This window comes from Hypanus sabinus, chromosome 5 (assembly GCF_030144855.1).
Source record: "Hypanus sabinus isolate sHypSab1 chromosome 5, sHypSab1.hap1, whole genome shotgun sequence".
NCBI classification, from domain to species: domain Eukaryota; kingdom Metazoa; phylum Chordata; class Chondrichthyes; order Myliobatiformes; family Dasyatidae; genus Hypanus; species Hypanus sabinus.
The window spans coordinates 180,999,969-181,024,093 of NC_082710.1; the positions used below are offsets into that span (position 1 = coordinate 180,999,969).

General features: G+C 54.8%; 1 protein-coding gene across 1 annotated transcript; it reads right to left on the bottom strand.

Moving 5' to 3' along the window:
• Positions 1-12,050: 12,050 nt before the first annotated feature.
• On the bottom strand, positions 12,051-23,867 carry LOC132394698 (zinc-binding protein A33-like). Its single transcript, XM_059971080.1, has 6 exons — positions 23,428-23,867; positions 23,254-23,349; positions 22,628-22,861; positions 21,899-21,921; positions 21,684-21,802; positions 12,051-12,712 (listed from the first exon to the last, which is right to left on the bottom strand). Exons 1-6 carry the CDS (start codon positions 23,836-23,838, stop codon positions 12,180-12,182), a joined length of 1,416 nt encoding a protein of 471 aa, XP_059827063.1. The 5' UTR covers positions 23,839-23,867; the 3' UTR covers positions 12,051-12,179.
• Positions 23,868-24,125: the final 258 nt, after the last annotated feature.

Sequence of the window (24,125 nt, forward strand, 5' to 3'; positions counted from 1 at the left end):
CCACCCTCTGAATCTGCACATCACCCACACTCTCCTCCCCAAACCTCTCCATCTACCCATCACCCAGACACTCCTCCCCACCCTCTCCATCTGCCCATCACCCACACACTCCTCCACACCCTCTCCATCTGCCCAGCCTCACTCTCCTCCCCAACCCTCTCCAACTGCCCATCACCCGCACACTCCTCCCCCATCCTCTCCAACTGCCCAACACTCGCACACTCCTCCCCCACCCTCTCCATCTGCCCATCACCCGCACACTCTCCCCCACCCTCTCCATCTGCCCATCACCCGCACACTCTCCCCCTCCCTCTCCATCTGCCCATCACCCGCACACTCTCCCCCACCCTCTCCATCAGCCCATCACCCACACACTCCACCCCACCCTCTGCATCTGCCCATTACCCGCACTCCTCCCCCACCCTCTCCATCTGCTCATCACCTGCACACACCTCCATACTCTCTCCAATAGCCGATCAGCCGCACTCTCCTCCCCAACATCTCCATCTGCCCATCAACCGCACACTCCTCCCCAACATCTCCATCTGCCCATCAGCCGGACAATCCTCCCTAACCTCTCCATCTGTCCATCACCCACACACTCCTCCTCACCCTCACCATCTGCCCATCACCCACACCCTCCTCCCCACCCTCTCCATCTGCCCATCACCCACACACTCCTCCTCCCCCGCACTATCTGCCTATCACCCACACACACATGCCCACCCTCTCCATCTGCCCATCACCCGCACACTGCGCCCCACCCTCACAATCTGCCCATCAGCGACACACTTTTCCACACCATCTCCATCTGCCCATTACCCGCACTCCTCCTCCCCTTCTCCATTTGCCCATCACCCACACATTCCTCCCCCAACCCCTCCATCTGCCCGGCCTCACTCTCCTCCCCAACCCTCTCCATCTGCCCATCACCCACACACTCCTTCCCCACCCTCTGAATCTGCCCATTACCCACACTCTCCTCCCCAACCCTCTCCATCTGCCCGTCACCCACACACTCCTCCCCCACCCTCTGAATCTGCACATCACCCACACTCTCCTCCCCAAACCTCTCCATCTACCCATCACCCAGACACTCCTCCCCACCCTCTCCATCTGCCCATCACCCACACACTCCTCCACACCCTCTCCATCTGCCCAGCCTCACTCTCCTCCCCAACCCTCTCCAACTGCCCATCACCCGCACACTCCTCCCCCATCCTCTCCAACTGCCCAACACTCGCACACTCCTCCCCCACCCTCTCCATCTGCCCATCACCCGCACACTCTCCCCCACCCTCTCCATCTGCCCATCACCCGCACACTCTCCCCCTCCCTCTCCATCTGCCCATCACCCGCACACTCTCCCCCACCCTCTCCATCAGCCCATCACCCACACACTCCACCCCACCCTCTGCATCTGCCCATTACCCGCACTCCTCCCCCACCCTCTCCATCTGCTCATCACCTGCACACACCTCCATACTCTCTCCAATAGCCGATCAGCCGCACTCTCCTCCCCAACATCTCCATCTGCCCATCAACCGCACACTCCTCCCCAACATCTCCATCTGCCCATCAGCCGGACAATCCTCCCTAACCTCTCCATCTGTCCATCACCCACACACTCCTCCTCACCCTCACCATCTGCCCATCACCCACACCCTCCTCCCCACCCTCTCCATCTGCCCATCACCCACACACTCCTCCTCCCCCGCACTATCTGCCTATCACCCACACACACATGCCCACCCTCTCCATCTGCCCATCACCCGCACACTGCGCCTCACCCTCACAATCTGCCCATCACCCGCACACTCCTCCCCACCCTCTCAATCTGCTCATCAACCGCATACTCCACCCCACCCTCTCCATCTGACCATCACCCGCACACTCCTCCCCACCCTCTCCATCCGCCCATCAGCGACACACTTTTCCACACCATCTCCATCTGCCCATTACCCGCACTCCTCCCCCCCCTTCTCCATCCGCTCATCACCCGCACACACCTCCATACTCTCTCCAATAGCCGATCAGCCGCACTCTCCTCCCCCACCCTCTCCATCTGCTCATCACCCACACTCTCATCCCCAGCCCTCTACATCTGCCATAACCCACACACTCTTCCCCCACCACCTCCATCTGCCCATAACAAACACACTCCTCCCGCACCCTCTCCATCTGCCCATTACACACACTCTCCTACCCAACTCTCTCCATCTGTCCAACATCCACACACTCCTCCCCCACCCTCTCCATCTGCCCATCACCCACACTCTCCTCCCCACCCTCTCCATCTGCCCATCAACCGCACACTCTTCCCACACCCTCTCCATTTGCACACCCTCACTCTACCCCCCAACCCTCTCCATCTGCCCGTCACCCACACACTCCTCCCCCACCCTCTGAATCTGCCCATCACCCACACTCTCCTCCCCACCCTCTCCATCTGCCCATCACCCACACACTCCTCCCTACCCTCTCCATCTGCCCGTCACCCACACACTCCTCCCCCACCCTCTGAATCTGCCCATCACCCACACTCTCCTCCCCACCCTCTGAATCTGCCCATCACCCACACTCTCCTCCCCACCCTCTCCATCTACCCATCACCCACACACTCCTCCCCACCCTCTCCATCTGCCCATCACCCACACACTCCTCCACACCCTCTCCATCTCCCCATCACTCACACACTCCTCCACACCCTCTCCATCTGCCCATCACCCACACACTCCTCCCCCACCCTCTCCATCTGCCCATCACCCGCACACTCTCCCCCACCCTCTCCATCTGCCCATCACCCGCACACTCTCCCCCACCCTTTCCATCTGCCCATCACCCGCACACTCTCCCCCACCCTCTCCATCTGCCCATCACCCGCACACTCTCCCCCACCCTCTCCATCTGCCCATCACCCGCACACTCTCCCCCACCCTCTGCATCTGCCCATTACCCGCACTCCTCCCCCACCCTCTCCATCTGCTCATCACCCGCACACACCTCCATACTCTCTCCAATAGCCGATCAGCCGCACTCTCCTCCCCAACCCTCTCCATCTGCCCATCAACCGCACAATCCTCCCTAACCTCACCGTCTGCCCATCACCCCCACACTCCTCACGACACTCTCCATCTCCCCATCACCCACACACTCCTCCTCACCCTCACCGTCTGCCCATCACCCCCACACTCCTCACGACACTCTCCATCTCCCCATCACCCACACCCTCCTCCCCACCCTCTCCATCTGCCCATCACCCACACACTCCTCCTCCCCCGCACTATCTGCCTATCACCCACACACACATGCCCACCCTCTCCATCTGCCCATCACCCACACACTCCTCCACACCCTCTCCATCTGCCCATTACCCGCACTCCTCCCCCCCTTCTCCATCCGCTCATCACCCGCACACACCTCCATACTCTCTCCAATAGCCGATCAGCCGCACTCTCCTCCCCCACTCTCTCCATCTGCCCATCATCCACACCTCCACAGCCCTCTTCAACTGCTCATGCCCCGCACATTGCTCCCCACCCGCTACATCTGCCCATCACACACAATCTCCTCGCCAACCCCCTCCATCTGCCCATCACTCACAGAATCCTTCCCCACCATCTTCACCTGCCCATCTCCCACACTCTACTCCCCCACCGTCTCAATCTGCCCAGCACCCGCGCACACCTCCTTACACTTTCCAATTGCCCATCTCCCGCATTATCCTCCCCACCGTCACCATCATCCCATCACCCGCACACTCCTCCCCACATCTCCATCTGCCCATCACCCACACACTCCTCCCCACCCTCTCCATCTGTCCATCACCCACACACTCCTCCCCACCCTCTCCATCAGCCCATCACCCACACACTCCTCCCCACCCTCTCCATCTGCGCATCACCCACACACTCCTCCACACCCCCTCCATCTGCCCATCACCCACACACTCCTCAGGACCCTCTCCATCTGCCGATCACCCACACATTCCTCCTCACCCTCAGCATCTGCCGTTCACCCGCACACACCCTCCCACGCTCTCCATCTGCCCATCACCCGCACACTGCTCCCCACCCTCACAATCTGCCCATCACCCGCACACTGCTCCACACCCTCTCCATATGCACATCACCCGCACACTCCTCCCCAACCTCTCCATCTGCCCATCACCCGCACACTCGTCCCCCAAACTCTCCATCTGCCCATCAGCCGCAAACTCCACCCCACTCACCATTTGCCCATCAACCGCACACTCTTCCCCCCATCCATCTGCCCATCACCCTCACACACCTCCTTACACTCTCCAATTGCCCATCACCAGCATAATCCTCCCCACAGTCACCATCTGCTCATCACACGCACACTCCTCCCCACCTCTCCATCTGCCCATCACACACACACTCCTCACCCACACTCTCCATCTGCCCATTACCCGCAAACTCCAACCTCCCTATCCATTTGCCCATCAACCGCTCACTCCTACCCCCTCCATTTGCGCATCTCCCACACTCTACTCCCCCACCTTCTCAATCTGCCCATCAACCACGCTCTCCTCCCCACCCTCTCAATCTGCTCATCAACCGCATACTCCACCCCACCCTCTCCATCTGCCTATCAGCCTCAAACTCCTGCCCACCCGCTCCATCTGCCCAGCACCCACCCCATCACCCACACACTTCTCCTCACCCTCACCATCTGCCCATCACCCACACCCTCCTCCCCACCCTCTCCATCTGCCCATCACCCACACACTCCTCCTCCCCCGCACTATCTGCCTATCACCCACACACACATGCCCACCCTCTCCATCTGCCCATCACCCGCACACTGCGCCCCACCCTCACAATCTGCCCATCAGCGACACACTTTTCCACACCATCTCCATCTGCCCATTACCCGCACTCCTCCTCCCCTTCTCCATTTGCCCATCACCCACACATTCCTCCCCCAACCCCTCCATCTGCCCGGCCTCACTCTCCTCCCCAACCCTCTCCATCTGCCCATCACCCACACACTCCTTCCCCACCCTCTGAATCTGCCCATTACCCACACTCTCCTCCCCAACCCTCTCCATCTGCCCGTCACCCACACACTCCTCCCCCACCCTCTGAATCTGCACATCACCCACACTCTCCTCCCCAAACCTCTCCATCTACCCATCACCCAGACACTCCTCCCCACCCTCTCCATCTGCCCATCACCCACACACTCCTCCACACCCTCTCCATCTGCCCAGCCTCACTCTCCTCCCCAACCCTCTCCAACTGCCCATCACCCGCACACTCCTCCCCCATCCTCTCCAACTGCCCAACACTCGCACACTCCTCCCCCACCCTCTCCATCTGCCCATCACCCGCACACTCTCCCCCACCCTCTCCATCTGCCCATCACCCGCACACTCTCCCCCTCCCTCTCCATCTGCCCATCACCCGCACACTCTCCCCCACCCTCTCCATCAGCCCATCACCCACACACTCCACCCCACCCTCTGCATCTGCCCATTACCCGCACTCCTCCCCCACCCTCTCCATCTGCTCATCACCTGCACACACCTCCATACTCTCTCCAATAGCCGATCAGCCGCACTCTCCTCCCCAACATCTCCATCTGCCCATCAACCGCACACTCCTCCCCAACATCTCCATCTGCCCATCAGCCGGACAATCCTCCCTAACCTCTCCATCTGTCCATCACCCACACACTCCTCCTCACCCTCACCATCTGCCCATCACCCACACCCTCCTCCCCACCCTCTCCATCTGCCCATCACCCACACACTCCTCCTCCCCCGCACTATCTGCCTATCACCCACACACACATGCCCACCCTCTCCATCTGCCCATCACCCGCACACTGCGCCCCACCCTCACAATCTGCCCATCAGCGACACACTTTTCCACACCATCTCCATCTGCCCATTACCCGCACTCCTCCTCCCCTTCTCCATTTGCCCATCACCCACACATTCCTCCCCCAACCCCTCCATCTGCCCGGCCTCACTCTCCTCCCCAACCCTCTCCATCTGCCCATCACCCACACACTCCTTCCCCACCCTCTGAATCTGCCCATTACCCACACTCTCCTCCCCAACCCTCTCCATCTGCCCGTCACCCACACACTCCTCCCCCACCCTCTGAATCTGCACATCACCCACACTCTCCTCCCCAAACCTCTCCATCTACCCATCACCCAGACACTCCTCCCCACCCTCTCCATCTGCCCATCACCCACACACTCCTCCACACCCTCTCCATCTGCCCAGCCTCACTCTCCTCCCCAACCCTCTCCAACTGCCCATCACCCGCACACTCCTCCCCCATCCTCTCCAACTGCCCAACACTCGCACACTCCTCCCCCACCCTCTCCATCTGCCCATCACCCGCACACTCTCCCCCACCCTCTCCATCTGCCCATCACCCGCACACTCTCCCCCTCCCTCTCCATCTGCCCATCACCCGCACACTCTCCCCCACCCTCTCCATCAGCCCATCACCCACACACTCCACCCCACCCTCTGCATCTGCCCATTACCCGCACTCCTCCCCCACCCTCTCCATCTGCTCATCACCTGCACACACCTCCATACTCTCTCCAATAGCCGATCAGCCGCACTCTCCTCCCCAACATCTCCATCTGCCCATCAACCGCACACTCCTCCCCAACATCTCCATCTGCCCATCAGCCGGACAATCCTCCCTAACCTCTCCATCTGTCCATCACCCACACACTCCTCCTCACCCTCACCATCTGCCCATCACCCACACCCTCCTCCCCACCCTCTCCATCTGCCCATCACCCACACACTCCTCCTCCCCCGCACTATCTGCCTATCACCCACACACACATGCCCACCCTCTCCATCTGCCCATCACCCGCACACTGCGCCTCACCCTCACAATCTGCCCATCACCCGCACACTCCTCCCCACCCTCTCAATCTGCTCATCAACCGCATACTCCACCCCACCCTCTCCATCTGACCATCACCCGCACACTCCTCCCCACCCTCTCCATCCGCCCATCAGCGACACACTTTTCCACACCATCTCCATCTGCCCATTACCCGCACTCCTCCCCCCCCTTCTCCATCCGCTCATCACCCGCACACACCTCCATACTCTCTCCAATAGCCGATCAGCCGCACTCTCCTCCCCCACCCTCTCCATCTGCTCATCACCCACACTCTCATCCCCAGCCCTCTACATCTGCCATAACCCACACACTCTTCCCCCACCACCTCCATCTGCCCATAACAAACACACTCCTCCCGCACCCTCTCCATCTGCCCATTACACACACTCTCCTACCCAACTCTCTCCATCTGTCCAACATCCACACACTCCTCCCCCACCCTCTCCATCTGCCCATCACCCACACTCTCCTCCCCACCCTCTCCATCTGCCCATCAACCGCACACTCTTCCCACACCCTCTCCATTTGCACACCCTCACTCTACCCCCCAACCCTCTCCATCTGCCCATCACCCACACACTCCTCCCCAACCCTCTGAATCTGCCCAGCTTCACTCTCCTCCCCAACCCTCTCCAGCTGCCCATCACCCGCATACTCCTCCCCACCCTCTCCATCTGCCCATCACACACACACTCCTCCCCACCCTCTGAATCTGCCCATCACCCACACTCTCCTCCCCAACCCTCTCCATCTGCCCATCACCCACACACTCCTCCCCCACCCTCTGAATCTGCCCATCACCCACACTCTCCTCCCCAACCCTCTCCATCTACCCATCACCCACACACTCCTCCCCACCCTCTCCATCTGCCCATCACCCACACACTCCTCCACACCTCCATCTCCCCATCACTCACACACTCCTCCCCACCCTCTCCATCTGCCCATCACCCACACACTCCTCCCCCAACCTCTCCATCTGCCCAGCCTCACTTTCCTCCCCAACCCTCTACATCTGCCCATCACCCGCACACTCTCCCCCACCCTCTCCATCTGCCCATCACCCGCACACTCCTCCCCCACCCTCTCCATCTGCCCATCACCCACACAATCCTCCCCAAACCTCTCCATCTACCCATCACCCAGACACTCCTCCCCACCCTCTCCATCTGCCCATCACCCACACACTCCTCCACACCCTCTCCATCTGCCCAGCCTCACTCTCCTCCCCAACCCTCTCCATCTGCCCATCACCCGCACACTCCTCCCCCATCCTCTCCAACTGCCCAACACTCGCACACTCCTCCCCCACCCTCTCCATCTGCCCATCACCCGCACATTCTCCCCCACCCTCTCCATCTGCCCATCACCCGCACACTCTCCCCCTCCCTCTCCATCTGCCCATCACCCGCACACTCTCCCCCACCCTCTCCATCAGCCCATCACCCACACACTCCACCCCACCCTCTGCATCTGCCCATCACCCACACACTCCTCCACACCCTCTCCATCTGCCCAGCCTCACTCTCCTCCCAACCCTCTCCATCTGCCCATCACCCACACACTCCTCCACACCCTCTCCATCTGCCCATCACCCACACACTCCTCCCCACCCTCTCCATCTGCTCATCACCCGCACACACCTCCATACTCTCTCCAATAGCCGATCAGCCGCACTCTCCTCCCCAACCCTCTCCATCTGCCCATCAACCGCACACTCCTCCCCAACATCTCCATCTGCCCATCAGCCGGACAATCCTCCACACCTCACCGTCTGCCCATCACCCCCACACTCCTCACGACACTCTCCATCTCCCCATCACCCACACACTCCTCCCCACCCTCTCCATCTGCCCATCACCCACACCCTCCTCCCCACCCTCTCCATCTGCCCATCACCCACACACTCCTCCTCCCCCGCACTATCTGCCTTTCACCCACACACACATGCCCACCCTCTCCATCTGCCCATCACCCGCACACTGCGCCTCACCCTCACAATCTGCCCATCACCCGCACACTCCTCCCCACCCTCTCCATCCGCCCATCAGCGACACACTTTTCCACACCCTCTCCATCTGCCCATCACCCGCACACTCCTCCCCACCCTCTCCATCCGCCCATCAGCGACACACTTTTCCACACCCTCTCCATCTGCCCATCACCCGCACACTCCTCCCCACCCTCTCCATCTGCCCATCACCCGCACACTCTCCCCCACCCTCTCCATCAGCCCATCACCCACACACTCCACCCCACCCTCTGCATCTGCCCATCACCCACACACTCCTCCACACCCTCTCCATCTGCCCAGCCTCACTCTCCTCCCAACCCTCTCCATCTGCCCATCACCCACACACTCCTCCACACCCTCTCCATCTGCCCATCACCCACACACTCCTCCACACCCTCTCCATCTGCCCAGCCTCACTCTCCTCCCAACCCTCTCCATCTGCCCATCACCCACACACTCCTCCACACCCTCTCCATCTGCCCATCACCCACACACTCCTCCCCACCCTCTCCATCTGCTCATCACCCGCACACACCTCCATACTCTCTCCAATAGCCGATCAGCCACACTCTCCTCCCCAACCCTCTCCATCTGCCCATCAACCGCACACTCCTCCCCAACATCTCCATCTGCCCATCAGCCGGACAATCCTCCCTAACCTCTCCATCTGTCCATCACCCACACACTCCTCCCCACCCTCTCCATCTGCCCATCACCCACACACTCCTCACGACACTCTCCATCTCCCCATCACCCACACACTCCTCCCCACCCTCTCCATCTGCCCATCACCCACACACTCCTCCTCACCCTCACCATCTGCCCATCACCCACACCCTCCTCCCCACCCTCTCCATCTGCCCATCACCCACACACTCCTCCTCCCCCGCACTATCTGCCTTTCACCCACACACACATGCCCACCCTCTCCATCTGCCCATCACCCGCACACTGCGCCTCACCCTCACAATCTGCCCATCACCCGCACACTCCTCCCCACCCTCTCCATCCGCCCATCAGCGACACACTTTTCCACACCCTCTCCATCTGCCCATCACCCGCACACTCCTCCCCACCCTCTCCATCCGCCCATCAGCGACACACTTTTCCACACCCTCTCCATCTGCCCATTACCCGCACTCCTCCCCCCCTTCTCCATCCGCTCATCACCCGCACACACCTCCATACTCTCTCCAATAGCCGATCAGCCGCACTCTCCTCCCCCACCCTCTCCATCTGCTCATCACCCACACTCTCATCCCCAGCCCTCTACATCTGCCATAACCCACACTCTCTTCCCCCACCACCTCCATCTGCCCATAACAAACACACTCCTCCCGCACCCTCTCCATCTGCCCATTACACACACTCTCCTACCCAACTCTCTCCATCTGTCCAACATCCACACACTCCTCCCCCACCCTCTCCATCTGCCCATCACCCACACTCTCCTCCCCACCCTCTCCATCTGCCCATCAACCGCACACTCTTCCCACACCCTCTCCATTTGCACACCCTCACTCTACCCCCCAACCCTCTCCATCTGCCCATCACCCACACACTCCTCCCCAACCCTCTGAATCTGCCCAGCTTCACTCTCCTCCCCAACCCTCTCCAGCTGCCCATCACCCGCATACTCCTCCCCACCCTCTCCATCTGCCCATCACACACACACTCCACCCCACCCTCTCCATCTGCCCATCACCCACACTCTCCTACCCAACTCTCTCCATCCGTCCTTCAGCGGCACACTGTACCACACCCTCTCCATCGCCCCATCACTCACACACTCCTCCCCACCCTCTGAATCTGCCCATCACCCACACTCTCCTCCCCAACCCTCTCCATCTGCCCATCACCCACACACTCCTCCCCCACCCTCTGAATCTGCCCATCACCCACACTCTCCTCCCCAACCCTCTCCATCTACCCATCACCCACACACTCCTCCCCACCCTCTCCATCTGCCCATCACCCACACACTCCTCCACACCCTCTCCATCTCCCCATCACTCACACACTCCTCCCCACCCTCTCCATCTGCCCATCACCCACACACTCCTCCCCCAACCTCTCCATCTGCCCAGCCTCACTTTCCTCCCCAACCCTCTCCATCTGCCCATCACCCGCACACTCCTCCCCCATCCTCTCCAACTGCCCAACACTCGCACACTCCTCCCCCACCCACTCCATCTGCCCATCACCCGGACACTCCTCCCCCACCCTCTCCATCTGCCCATCACCCACACAATCCTCCCACACCCTCTCCATCTGCTATCACCGACACTCTCCTCTCCCACCATCTCCATCTGCCCATTACACACTCTCCTACCCAACTCTCTCCATCTGCCCAACACCCACACACTCCTCCCACACCCTCTCCATCTGCCCATCACTCACACTCTCCTACCCAACCTTCTCCATCTGCCCATCAGCGACACACTTTTCCACACCATCTCCATCTGCCCATCACCCACAATCTCCGCCCCCAACATCTCCATCTGCCCATCAACCGCACACTCTTCCCACACCCTCTCCATTTGCACACCCTCACTCTACTCCCCAACCCTCTCCATCTGCCCATTACCCACACACTCCTCCACCACCCTCTCCATTTGCCCATCACCCACACTCTCCACCCCTACCATCTCCATCTGCCCATCACCCACACACTCCTCCCCCACCCTCTGAATCTGCCCAGCTTCACTCTCCTCCATACCCTCTCCATCTGCCCATCTCCCACACACTCCTCCCCACCTCCCTCCCTTTACTCCGGGGTCCGCTGTCCGCTCCTGTCAGATTCCAAAATCTTCTGCCCTCTGTCACTGACACCTCTCACCTCCCAGTTTCTGACACATTTCCACCCCTCCCTCAGCTATTACCCCTCACCTGCCCATTTCCTTCCACAGATGTTACCCGACACAGTGGGAGACCCAGACGCTTTGTGTGTACCATCACAACATGTCCCGTGTTACCAAGGTTCACCCTGACCTCCCTCTCCCAGTCAGCACCACCACCACTTGTCCCAGTTTCCCGTCAGTCCCGGTAGACTTTCGGACCCGGGGGAGCCGGGGAGTTCAGGACCCGCCGCCCGCGGCTGCTGCTGAATCCGCAGTGTTTATGTTCCGTTGATGGATGCGATGAACGGGTTAAAATTAATGGACCGATAATTCTCACATCGTGTTTATTTCACTCTCCTCACATTTATATTTACACTGACTTACTCCTGACGCCGGTCCCGGGACCCGACCCGTTTACAGACCCGGAGCGGAACCGGAGCAGGTTCTCAGCCACTGGTTTTCATTTCCACTCCAGAAGAAAGGATAAAGTTTCTTCGTGAATTTATTCCCTGTGAAGGTGTGGAGATGGGACTTGGTCTCCGCGTTGTAAAATGAAACTGTCCCGGATTCGTAACGGAGATAAACTCCCACCCTCCCGGGGATGGGACCGGCAGCGAGACGGGACACAGGGGATGTGTGAACCCACATCTCGTCATCAAACCGCCCGATGGTCCAGAATCCGGTCTCAGGACTCAGTCTGACCCCTCCCTTCCTCTTCACAGACTCTGCGGCGACTCCCAGACTCCACCACCGATTCCTCGTCACCTCCACCTCCCAGTAATGTCTCCCCGATGTGAATCCCTCTGATCCCAGCACACAAGCCCAGTCTGTGAACCTCTTCCTGGTGTCAGGGAGATCCCTCCGAGTCCCGGTCAGTTTCACACTCTTCCGATCCTCAGACACCTCGAGCCGCGGATGCGCCGTTTCCACATCCAAAGTGACAGAGACTGGGGAGAGAAGCAGAGAATTAAAGAGTCCTCGGGGATTGGGGGGGAGACTCGGGCAGCGCGGCCCCGAGGATCGGGGGGAGACTCGGGCAGCGCGGCCCCAGTGATCGGGGGGAGACTCGGGCAGCGCGGCCCCCGGGATCGGGGGAGACTCGGGCAGCGCGGCCCCGGGGATCGGGGGAGTCTCGGGCAGCGCGGCCCCGGGGATCGGGGGGAGACTCGGGCAGCGCGGCCCCGGGGATCGGGGGGAGACTCGGGCAGCGCGGCCCCGGGGATCGGGGGGAGACCCGGGCAGCGCGGCCCCGGGGATCGGGGGGAGACTCGGGCAGCGCGGCCCCGGGACCAGGGGGAGACTCGGGCAGCGCGGCCCCGGGGATCGGGGGAGTCTCGGGCAGCGCGGCCCCGGGGATCGGGGGGAGACTCGGGCAGCGCGGCCCCGGGGATCGGGGGGAGACTCGGGCAGCGCGGCCCCCGGGATCGGGGGAGACTCGGGCAGCGCGGCCCCGGGGATCGGGGGAGTCTCGGGCAGCGCGGCCCCGGGGATCGGGGGGAGACTCGGGCAGCGCGGCCCCGGGGATCGGGGGGAGACTCGGGCAGCGCGGCCCCGGGGATCGGGGGGAGACCCGGGCAGCGCGGCCCCGGGGATCGGGGGGAGACTCGGGCAGCGCGGCCCCGGGACCAGGGGGAGACTCGGGCAGCGCGGCCCCCGGGACCGGGGGAGAGACTCGGACAGCGCGGCTCCGGGGATCGGGGGGAGACTCGGGCAGCGCGGCCCCGGGACCAGGGGGAGACTCGGGCAGCGCTGCCCCGGGTCCGGGGATTGGGGGTTGACGGGTTGCCGACGGGACCCTTTCCCAAACACAGCGGATGGACAACAGGCATCTTCCCGAGGTTTTTCCTCAAAATGGAGAGCGGATTTTCCTCGATCAACAAACACAAAATTCTGGAGGATCTCAGCGGTCAAGCAGCGTGTGATAAGGGGAGATAGCAGTGGAAACGGGTGTGAGGAAGGGGTGGAGCAACAACTGGATCCGGATGAGGATGGGGTGAGTAAACAGTGGAAGCACTTAAAGAGGCAGGATTCATCCGTGCCGACCAACTCGCTTTAATGAACTAGTTCCATTTACCTGTATTTGCCCATTATTGTTTTAAACCTTTCCCACCCATGTACCCGTCCAGGTGTATTTTAAATTATTGTAACTGTATCCACCTCCACGATTTCCTTTGGCAGCCTCCAGGAAAAAGACCCAGAATATCCAGCCTCTCCTTATAACCCAAACCCTCCAGTCCCAGTAACATCCTTGTAAATCTGTTTTATACCCTCTCAGTTTAATGACATTCTTCCTGTAGAAAGATCACCAACACTGGACAGAGTGATGCAAATCATAAAGACAAGAAAGTCTGCAGATGCTGGAAATCCAAAGCAACACACACAAAACTTTGGCCCAAATCATCAACTGTTTATTCATATCCAGAGCTGCTGCCTGACCTGCTGAGTTCCTCCAGCAGTTTGTGTGAGTTACTCTGCTCCAAACGTGGCCTTCCCAATGTCTTGTACACTCATAACGTGACTCCTGTACTCAGTATTCTGATTGATGAAGACAATCACCTCCTGGTCTCTGTTCCACAACACTCTCCAGGGCCCCCGATTGATGTGTAAATCCTGTCCTGGTTTACCTTCCAAAATCCAACACCCTCATCTCTCTGAATTAAAATCAATTTCCATCCAAAGGCCCAGAGACCCAATTAATCAAGAACTTGTTGTAATCTTGGATAAACGATGAGCAACAGGGTTATGTAGTGGATAACACGATACTATAGCACTTGGGGCATTCCAGAGTTCAGAGTTCAATTCCGACACCATCCGTAAGGAGTTTGTACTTTCTCCCTGTCACCTTGTGCATTTCCTCCGGGTGCTCCCGATTTATCCCACAGATTGGGAAGGAGTGGACAGCGAGGAAGACCATCATTACTTGCAGTTGGATCTGGGGCAGCTGGGAAAATGGGCTGAAAAGTGTCAGCTGGAATTTACTGCAGACAAGTGTGAGCTGTTGCTCTTCGGTAGGACCCCAGTGTCGGTCTTTCACAGTGAATGGTCGGGCACTGAGGACACTGTTCTACAGCAGATCTGGGAAAACAGGTCCAGAATACATCGAAAGTGGTGTTACAGGTAGATAGGGTCATAAAAAAAGCTTTTCGTTGGCCTTCATAAATCAAAATATTGAGTACAGGAGATGGATATTATGTTGAAGTTGTACGAGATGTTGGTGAGGCCTATTTGGAGTATTGTGTACAGTTTTGGTCACCTACCTACAGGAAGGATGGAAATAAGTTTGAAAGAGTACAGAGAAAATTTCCAGGAATGTAGCTGGGACTGGAGGACCTGAGTCATAAGAAAAGATTGAATAGTTTAGGACTTTATTCCTGTAACATAGAAGACTGAGTGGAGATTTGATAGAGGTATACAAAATTATGAGGGGTATAGATAGGGTAAATGCAAGCAGGCTTTTTCCATGGAGGTTGGGTGGGATTACAACCAGAGGTCATGGGTTAAAGGTGAAAGATGTAAAGTTTAAGGGGAAGATGAGGGGAAACTTCTTCATTCAGAGGGTTGTGAGAGTGTGGAACCAGCTGCCAGCCCAAGTGGTACATGCCAGCTCGAATTATATATTTAAGGGAAGTTTGGATGGTACATGGATGGTCGGAGTTGGAGGACCATGATCCCGTTGCAGGTCGATGGGAGCAGGTAGTTTAAATGCCTCGGTATAGACCAAGTGGGCTGAAGGGCCTGTGCTGTTAGTTTCTATGACTCTGTGACGCTCGTACAAAGACATAACGGTTTGCAGGTTAAATGGTCATTGTACATTGCCCCGTGATTAGGCTGGTTTTTAATAGTTGGGGTGCTGGGTGGAGCCGGTCGTTGGTCTGGGACAGCCTGTTTCACACTGTCTCTAAATAAATAAATAACCTCTTCACTATCCATGAAACCACCAATATTAGAGTCCTTCACAAACCTACTAAACACGTCACCTACGTTCTCTCCAAATCATTCATATGAATAATGAAAAACAGTGGACCCAGCACTGATCCCTGCAGCACAACCACTGGTCACAGGACTCCACCCAGACAACTCTGCATCCTACTCCAGATCTTCAGAGGAAGTCAGAGATTGCATAGCATTAACAAAAAAGGAACTATGACAGAGCTAAGGTGAGTGGGAGAACAGATGATTGGGAAAATTTTTAAGGAACAACAGAACTTCTAAAAAGGCAATACGGGGAGAAAAAATGAGGTACGAACACAAGCTAGCCAGGAATATAAAGGAGGATAGCAAAAGCTTTTTTAGGTATGTGAAGAGAAAGAAGATAGTTCAGAACAATGTTGGTCCCTTGAAGAATGAATTTGGTGAAATTGTTATGGGAAACAGAGAAATAGCAGAAGAATTTAATAAGTACTTTAGATCTGTCTTCACTAGGGACGACACAAGCAATCTCCCAGATGTATTGATGGGCCAAGGACATAGGGTAACAGAGGAAATTAAACAAATTGACATTAGGAAGGAAACGGTGATAAGTAGACTGATGGGACTGAAGCCTGACAAATCCCCAGGTCCAGATGGTCTGCATCCTAGGGTACTAAAGGAGGTGGCCCTGGAAATTGCGGATGCATTGGTAATCATTTTCCAATGTTCCTTAGATTCAGGATCAGTTCCTCAGGATTGGAGAATGGCTAATGTTATCCCACTTTTTAAGAAAGGAGGGAGGGAGAAAACAGAGAACATTCGTCCGTCAGCCTAACATCAGTAGTGGGGAAGATGCTAGAGTCCATTATTAACGATGAAATAGTGGCATATCTAGATAGCAGTGATAGGATTGGGCCAAGCCAGCATGGATTTATCAAGGGCAAATCATGCTTGACTAATCTATTGGAGTTTTTTGAGGATGTAACCAGGAAGTTAGACAAGGGAGATCCGGTGGATGTAGTGTACCTTGATTTTCAGAATGCATTTGATAAGGTCCCACATAGGAGATTGACGGGTAAAATCAGAGCTCATGGCATTGGGGGGAGGATATGGACATGGATAGAAAACTGGTTGGCAGATAGAAAGCAAAGGGTAACGGTGAATGGGTGTTTCTCGGAATGGTAGGTTGTGACTAGTGGGGTGCCACAGGACTCGGTATTGGGACCACAGCTGTTTACGATTTACGTCAACGACTTAGATGAAAGCACTGAGAATAACATCAGCAAGTTTGCTGATGATACTAAGCTGGGTGGCAGTGTGACATGTGATGAGGATGTTTGGAGAATTCAGGGTGACTTGGATAGGCTGTGAGTGAACAGATACTTGGCAGATGACGTTTAATATGAATAAGTGTGAGGTTATCCACTTTGGGAGTATGAACAGGAAGGCAGATTATTATCTGAATGGTGTAGAGTTCGGTAAGGGAGAAATACAAAGAGATCTAGGAGTCCTTGTTCATCAGTCACTGAAGGTGAATGAGCAAGTGCTGCAGGCAGTGAAGAAGGCCAATGGAATGTTGTCCTTTATTACAAAGGGAATTGAGTACAAGAGCAAGGAAATCCTTTTGCATTTGTACAGGGCCCTGGTGAGACCACACCAGGAGTATTGTGTACAGTTTTATTCTCCAAGGTTAAGGAAGGACATCCTGGCTGTAGAGGAAGTGCAGAGTAGATTCACAAGGTTAATTCCTGGGATTTCTGGACTGCCTTACGCAGAGAGTTTAGAGAGACTGAGCTTGTACATGCTGGAATTAAGGAGATTGAGAGGGGATCTGATTGCAACATAAAAGATTATTAAGGGATGGACAAGATAGAGGCAGGAAATATGTTCCAGATGCTGGGAGAGTCCAGTACCACAAGGCATAGTTTGAGAATAAAGGGTAGGTCATTTAGGACAGAGTTAAGGAAAAACTTCTTCTACGAGAGAGTTGTGGGGGTCTGGAATGCACTGCTTCAGAAGGCAGTGGAGGCCAATTCTCTAGATGCTTTCAAGAAGGAGCTAGATAGGTATCTTATGGATTTGGGAATCAAGGGATATGGGGACAAGGCCGAAACCGGTTATTGATAGTAGATGATCAGCCATGATCTCAGAATGGCGGTGCAGGCTCTAAGGGCCGAATAGTCTACTTGTGCACCTATTGTCTATTGTCTATTGTACTGTATCCCATGTGATCTAACTCTCTGCTACCTTGTCAAATCCCTCGCTAAACTCCATGGAGACGGTCCACTGCACTTTCATCAGCTGTAATTTATTTATTGAGATACAGCACGGAATAGGCCCTTCCGGCCCTTTGACCCCCACCACCCAGCAACCCCTGATTTAATCTGAGCCTGACCATGGGACAAGTTACAATGACCCCCACCACCCAGCAACCCCTGATTTAATCCGAGCCTGACCATGGGACAAGTTACAATGACCCCCACCACCCAGCAACCCCCGATTTAATCCGAGCCTGACCATGGGACAAGTTACAATGACCCCCACCACCCAGAAACCCGATTTAATCCGAGCCTGACCATGGGACAAGTTACAATAACCCCCACTGCCCAGTAACCCCTGATTTAATCCGAGCCTGACCATGGGACAAGTTACAATGACCCCCACCACCCAGCAACCCCCGATTTAATCCGAGCCTGACCATGGGACAAGTTACAATGACCCCCACCACCCAGAAACCCGATTTAATCCGAGCCTGACCATGGGACAAGTTACAATAACCCCCACCGCCCAGCAACCCCTGATTTAATCCGAGCCTGACCATGGGACAAGTTACAATGACCCCCACCATCCAGAAACCCCTGATTTAATCCGAGCCTGACCATGTGACGTTACAATGACCCCCAGCACCCAGCAACCCCTGATTTAATCCGAGCCTGACCATGGGACAAGTTACAATGACCCCCAGCACCCAGCAACCCCTGATTTAATCCGAGCCTGACCATGGGACAAGTTACAATGACCCCCACCACCCAGAAACCCGATTTAATCCGAGCCTGACCATGGGACAAGTTACAATAACCCCCACCGCCCAGCAACCCCTGATTTAATCCGAGCCTGACCATGGGACAAGTTACAATGACCCCCACCATCCAGAAACCCCTGATTTAATCCGAGCCTGACCATGTGACGTTACAATGACCCCCAGCACCCAGCAACCCCTGATTTAATCCGAGCCTGACCATGGGACAAGTTACAATGACCCCCAGCACCCAGCAACCCCTGATTTAATCCGAGCCTGACCATGGGACAAGTTACAATGACCCCCAGCACCCAGCAACCCCCGATTTAATCCGAGCCTGACCATAGGACAAGTTACAATGACCCCCACCACCCAGCAACCCCTGATTTAATCCGAGCCTGACCATGGGACAAGTTACAATGACCCCCACCACCCAGAAACCCCTGATTTAATCCCAGCCTGACCATGGGACAAGTTACAATGACCCCCACCACCCAGCAACCCCTGATTTAATCCGAGCCTGACCATGGGACAAGTTACAATGACCCCCACCACCCAGCAACCCCTGATTTAATCCAAGCCTGACCATGGGACAAGTTACAATGACCAAATAACCTGCCAACCGGTACGGGTTTGGACTGTGAAACCGGAGAACCCAGAGGAAATCCATACGGTCACAGGGAGAACGTACAAACTCCTCACAGCCAGTGACGGGACATGAACCCGGGTCACTGGTACTGTAAACCATTGTGCTAACCACTATGCTACCGTACCGTCCATGCAGAAAACCAAGCTGGGTCTCCCTGATTAGTCCTGACCTTTTCAATTGAATGTAGATCCTGTCTCTCAGAATCCCCTCCATTAATGTACCCACCTCTGACTTTAGGCTCACCGGTCTGTATTTCCCAGGTTTTTCTCTACAGTCGATCTTCAATAAATGTTCAACATTAGTCTCCCTCCAGTCTTCTGGCCCCTCACCCGTAGCTATTGATGACACACATATCTCCATTGGCCTCTCAATTTCTTCCTGAGCTTCCCACAATGTCCTGGGATACACTTGATCAGGACCTGGGGATTTATCGACCTTTCTGCATTTTAGGACCTGCAGCACATTTGCTTCTGTAATGTGGTAGAAAATGAAGTCGATCATCTTCTGTAACAGGGGGGAATTGAGGGCCCTGTGGAACTGGCACAGAATAGGAGTTGAGGCCTGGGACAGATAAATGATGACAGGGGTGTTTTGAAAGATACGGGCCAAATGCAGGTAAATGGACTGGGAGGTGAACTAACAGAGATATATAGGGTTATGAGGGGTGTAGATTGAGCAGAGGAAAAGGGGAGTGATGAGACAGGAGTCTGAAGTGACTGTGGACTGAAGAGGGGTGAAAGATGGCAGGCAGCTTGTTCCAGGCAATGGAAGGGTGGGGAGTGTGGACTGTGGAGTTGGGAGACACTGGAAAGTGAAACCAACACCAACACAGTGAAAGTTTTGATCGCTAGTCGGAGCGGGGTTGCGGGGAAGGTTGGGAGATGGGAAGGTGGGAGACAGCTGTGGGAGGGTGAGAAACAGGAGCACAAGGGCCAACCTGTGCTGGAATCTGATCAGTAAAGGAGGTTCCACTCTATCCGCCCAAAGGGGAACTTCCCAGTGGCCAAACATTTTAATTCCCGTTCCAAAATGTCGGTCCATGGCCACCTCTTGCGCCAAGATGAGGCCATCCTCAGGCTGGAGGAGAACACCTTATATTCTGCCTGGGTAGCCTCTGACCTGATGTCATGAATATTGATTTCTTCTTCTCCCCACAGCCCGTCATTAGGACAGAGGATGAATTTGCAGAGACTCTGGCAGATATATTTGCTTCACATTTCACCACAGGTGAGCTCCTGGAAGACTGGAGGGTGGCTCAGGTGCTGCCGTAAAATGGGCTGGAAGGTCACACCAGGGAACTCTAGGGAAGTCCAGAACTAGAGGGCAGAGATTGAAGGTGAGAGGGGAAATTTTTCAAGAGATCTGCAGGGCAACTTTCTCACTGTGAGGGAAGTGGCTATATGTGAAATTTGCTGACAAAGGAAGCCGTCGAAAGATGTAAAATTAAAATACCATAAAATCAATTTAGACAGGTACAACAATAGGCAACGGTTAGAAGGATATTGGACAAATAGAAGGAAATGTGTCTGTGTCTCTGACAATGTGTCCCAGTCTGATGGTGCATTTGGATATTATCAATATATCAATGTGTCAATGTGTGGGTGTGTGTTGGTTGAGGTAAATATCAGTGAGTGTGTGTACACAATGAAGGTGAGTGTGCACATTGAGCTATTTATATGTTACAATGTGTCTTCACATGTCTAGTGTATGTTGACAATGTGTGACACGGGTGTGAATTGTTCAATTTAAACCATTCACTGTGTCTGAAGAGAATAGTTTCCAGGATACTGAGGGAACGAACAATGTGCAATGTTGAGGCTCTGACTACAATCTGCTGAGCCTTCTTGTGAATGTGTGTAAGGGAGATTTGCCAGACCGGTTATGCTGTGTCCACCAGTGTTAAAGCTGGTTGGTGTGTCCGGGCTCAGTCTCAATGTGGTGGTTTGATCACAACAGTGAGACTGGCGAGTCCAGCAGGGGGCAGAGCTGAGTCAATCATTCTGCGGTCACGGACAGGTCAGACAGGGGGAGGGGCTCGAAGGACTGGTGTATTATTCTGACAATCCCTGTCACCGCAGTGATACCAGATTTTATCCTCTTTAATGTCATTAATGGAGTATTAATTCCAGAACTACCATGTCAGGATTCAAACCCGTGCATTGGCTTGTTTGCCCAGTGCAAATGGGATCAGGATGCAGTGATTCACCTAACAGACCAGTGAATTGTTTGTATATTGTCCCTGGTTTGGTGTGTTCAAGGGTCTGACATCTCCAGCTGACCATGTGGCAGTGATGCCTCCCGGCAGGTGGGGTTGGTTCCGGAATGAATCTGTATGTTTTACCTCGTTTAATGCCGTCAAACGCTTCTCCCAATGCTATGTCGAACAAATAGGGGTGATAGAATTTTTCAACCAGTAGGGCACCGTCTGTCACTGACAATTTCTTGTCTTCATCACTAATCCTGTAAATATTACACAGCTGGTTATAAACTGAGCATCAGCAATGTTTGAACTATTTTACAAATCCATACAGAGTTTCAGTAAAGACCATGTCCTACCTCCTCTTCCGACGAGCTTCCTCCTGAAATAAATAAAACACACATCTCAACTGACTGAGACTGACTGTCGGCATCTGAACAGCAGGAATCTGAGACAAGTTATTACAAGCTGCTGAAAATTCCAACTTAACTCTCTCAAACTGAAAAGAATGGAGAAAGAGGGGAACCACGGGAGAAAGTACAAGGAGTGTTTATGAAATTTATACCAAAACTGAGAGGATGGAAATGCAAGAGACACTGGACAGGTTGTGCATTTTTATCTGGATACGATGTCAGAGAGGATCAGTTGGAGGAATTTAACTTTCTGAATGGATTTGATGGGGTCGGAGTTGAGAAAATATTTCTGCTTGTGTGAGACCAAAAGTCAAAGATAAAGCATCATTTGGTTGTTAATAAATCCCACAAGAAATGTGGTGAAGAGAATATCAGAAACACACTCACAGTCTGTGACTGTAACTGGGTGTCACTCTGAGTATCGGGGATATTATACGTGGGAATCACAGAAACGACCACCAGCTCAGTGCTCTGATCAGAGTAACTCATTCCCGAGAAGGTTGCAGACTGTCCTGTGATGTACAGATGTTGTGGGAGGCCGGTTTGGTACAATGACAATTCTGAACAGTCAGGATGTTCTGACTGGTGGAAATCAGTTTCCGACAACAGTATTTGTGATAGAATGTATCATTTTGTGATGGTGCACTTCAACAGAAACAAACTGAAATCTCTCACCGTGAGGAATGTGATATTTTCTTGTTGATACATTCGTTCCTGTAACTTTGAGATTTCCTCCTGGATGTAATTTAAATTCTCTTGAATCTCTCGAAGGTTTTTCTTCATTGGATTCAGAATCCTCGCCTCGTCTTCCCTGAGATCTCGGAGTGCACGCTGCTCTTTCTCAGTGAGAACCCGGCGCAGTTCAGCAAACTGGGATGTGATGTGGGACTGAAGACTGTGTGACTGTTCCTGTGAATGAAAGGAGAGGCTAGTTTACTATTTGATGCTATATTTGGTATTTCCTTCTGACATGGAAGGTAACCATTCAGCCCATTAAAGTCTATGCTGGTTCTCAGAACAATCCCCTCCATCACATTCCCCCACATCTCCCTGAAACATATACTCCGTCTCTGACCCACTAACTCCGACCTGATTCACAGACCACCCAACGTCACAAGGTTAATTACAGTCGCCAATTTACCGTTCAACCATGCAATGTCGGCTAATGGAAGGTACTGGATATGGGGGGAACTTGCAAACTCCACGCAGATAGCTCCCAGGTGTCAGGATCGATCACAGGTTACTGGGGTTGCGAAAAAAAACTACACAGCGAATTTGTAAGTTCTGCCCCGGAGCCTCACCCGAACTCCAGAAATCTTCTCTTTCTGTTGTTGCTCCATTTCCTCGAAGACCGATTTCTTTTTAGTGAGAGAGTCTAAGGAAGATTTAACCCGACCCTGGGAATCAGAGAGTGAAGACATTAGACCAAAATATGCAACTAAGTAAGCAGCTGATCAAAACCTGGTTAGTTTTACCTTGTAGATTTCAACGGCTTCGTTAACCGGCATGAAGTTGTGAGACTTGTGTTCCCGCGCAGTCGCACATATCAGGCAGATCGGTGTCTTGTCCGTCTCACAAAACAACTTCAGTTCTTCCCCATGTTTCTCGCAGAGAAGTTTACTTTCCTTCCCTTTCAGATTCAGGTTTAGTTTTCGAGCTTTCTCAGACAGATTTGCCAAGGCCCGATTGACCCTGAGGGTGCGGTCCGCAATCTCCTCTCTACATTCCGGGCAGGAGTTTCTTTCCTCCCTGTCCCAACACCGTGTGATGCAGGAGCGGCAAAAGTTGTGTCCACACTCCAGTATAACCGGATCGGTGAAGAAATCCAGGCAGATGGGACAAATTGCCTCCTCGGTTAAACTCTCGACCTGTCCTTTCGAAGCCATGTTAACTCCCGGTACTTCCGGGTTCAGGGTCCTTTCATTTTCGGGGAGTTACTGAACCCTGCGGTACCGCCGCTGTCCACCAGGGGCGCTGCGGTCTGGGGAATGACTGTTCCTTTTCAGTGAAGCAGGAATCGTGTTCTTTTCCACAGCAGCGATCAGAAACACATTAAACAAGTCTAACATAGATAAAGCCGCAGAGAAGAGCTTGGTTCATTCTACGGCAGAACTGAAGGGGCAAGTCCTGAATAGAGAGACACAAGGGACAGTAAATACAAGAGTCTGGAAGG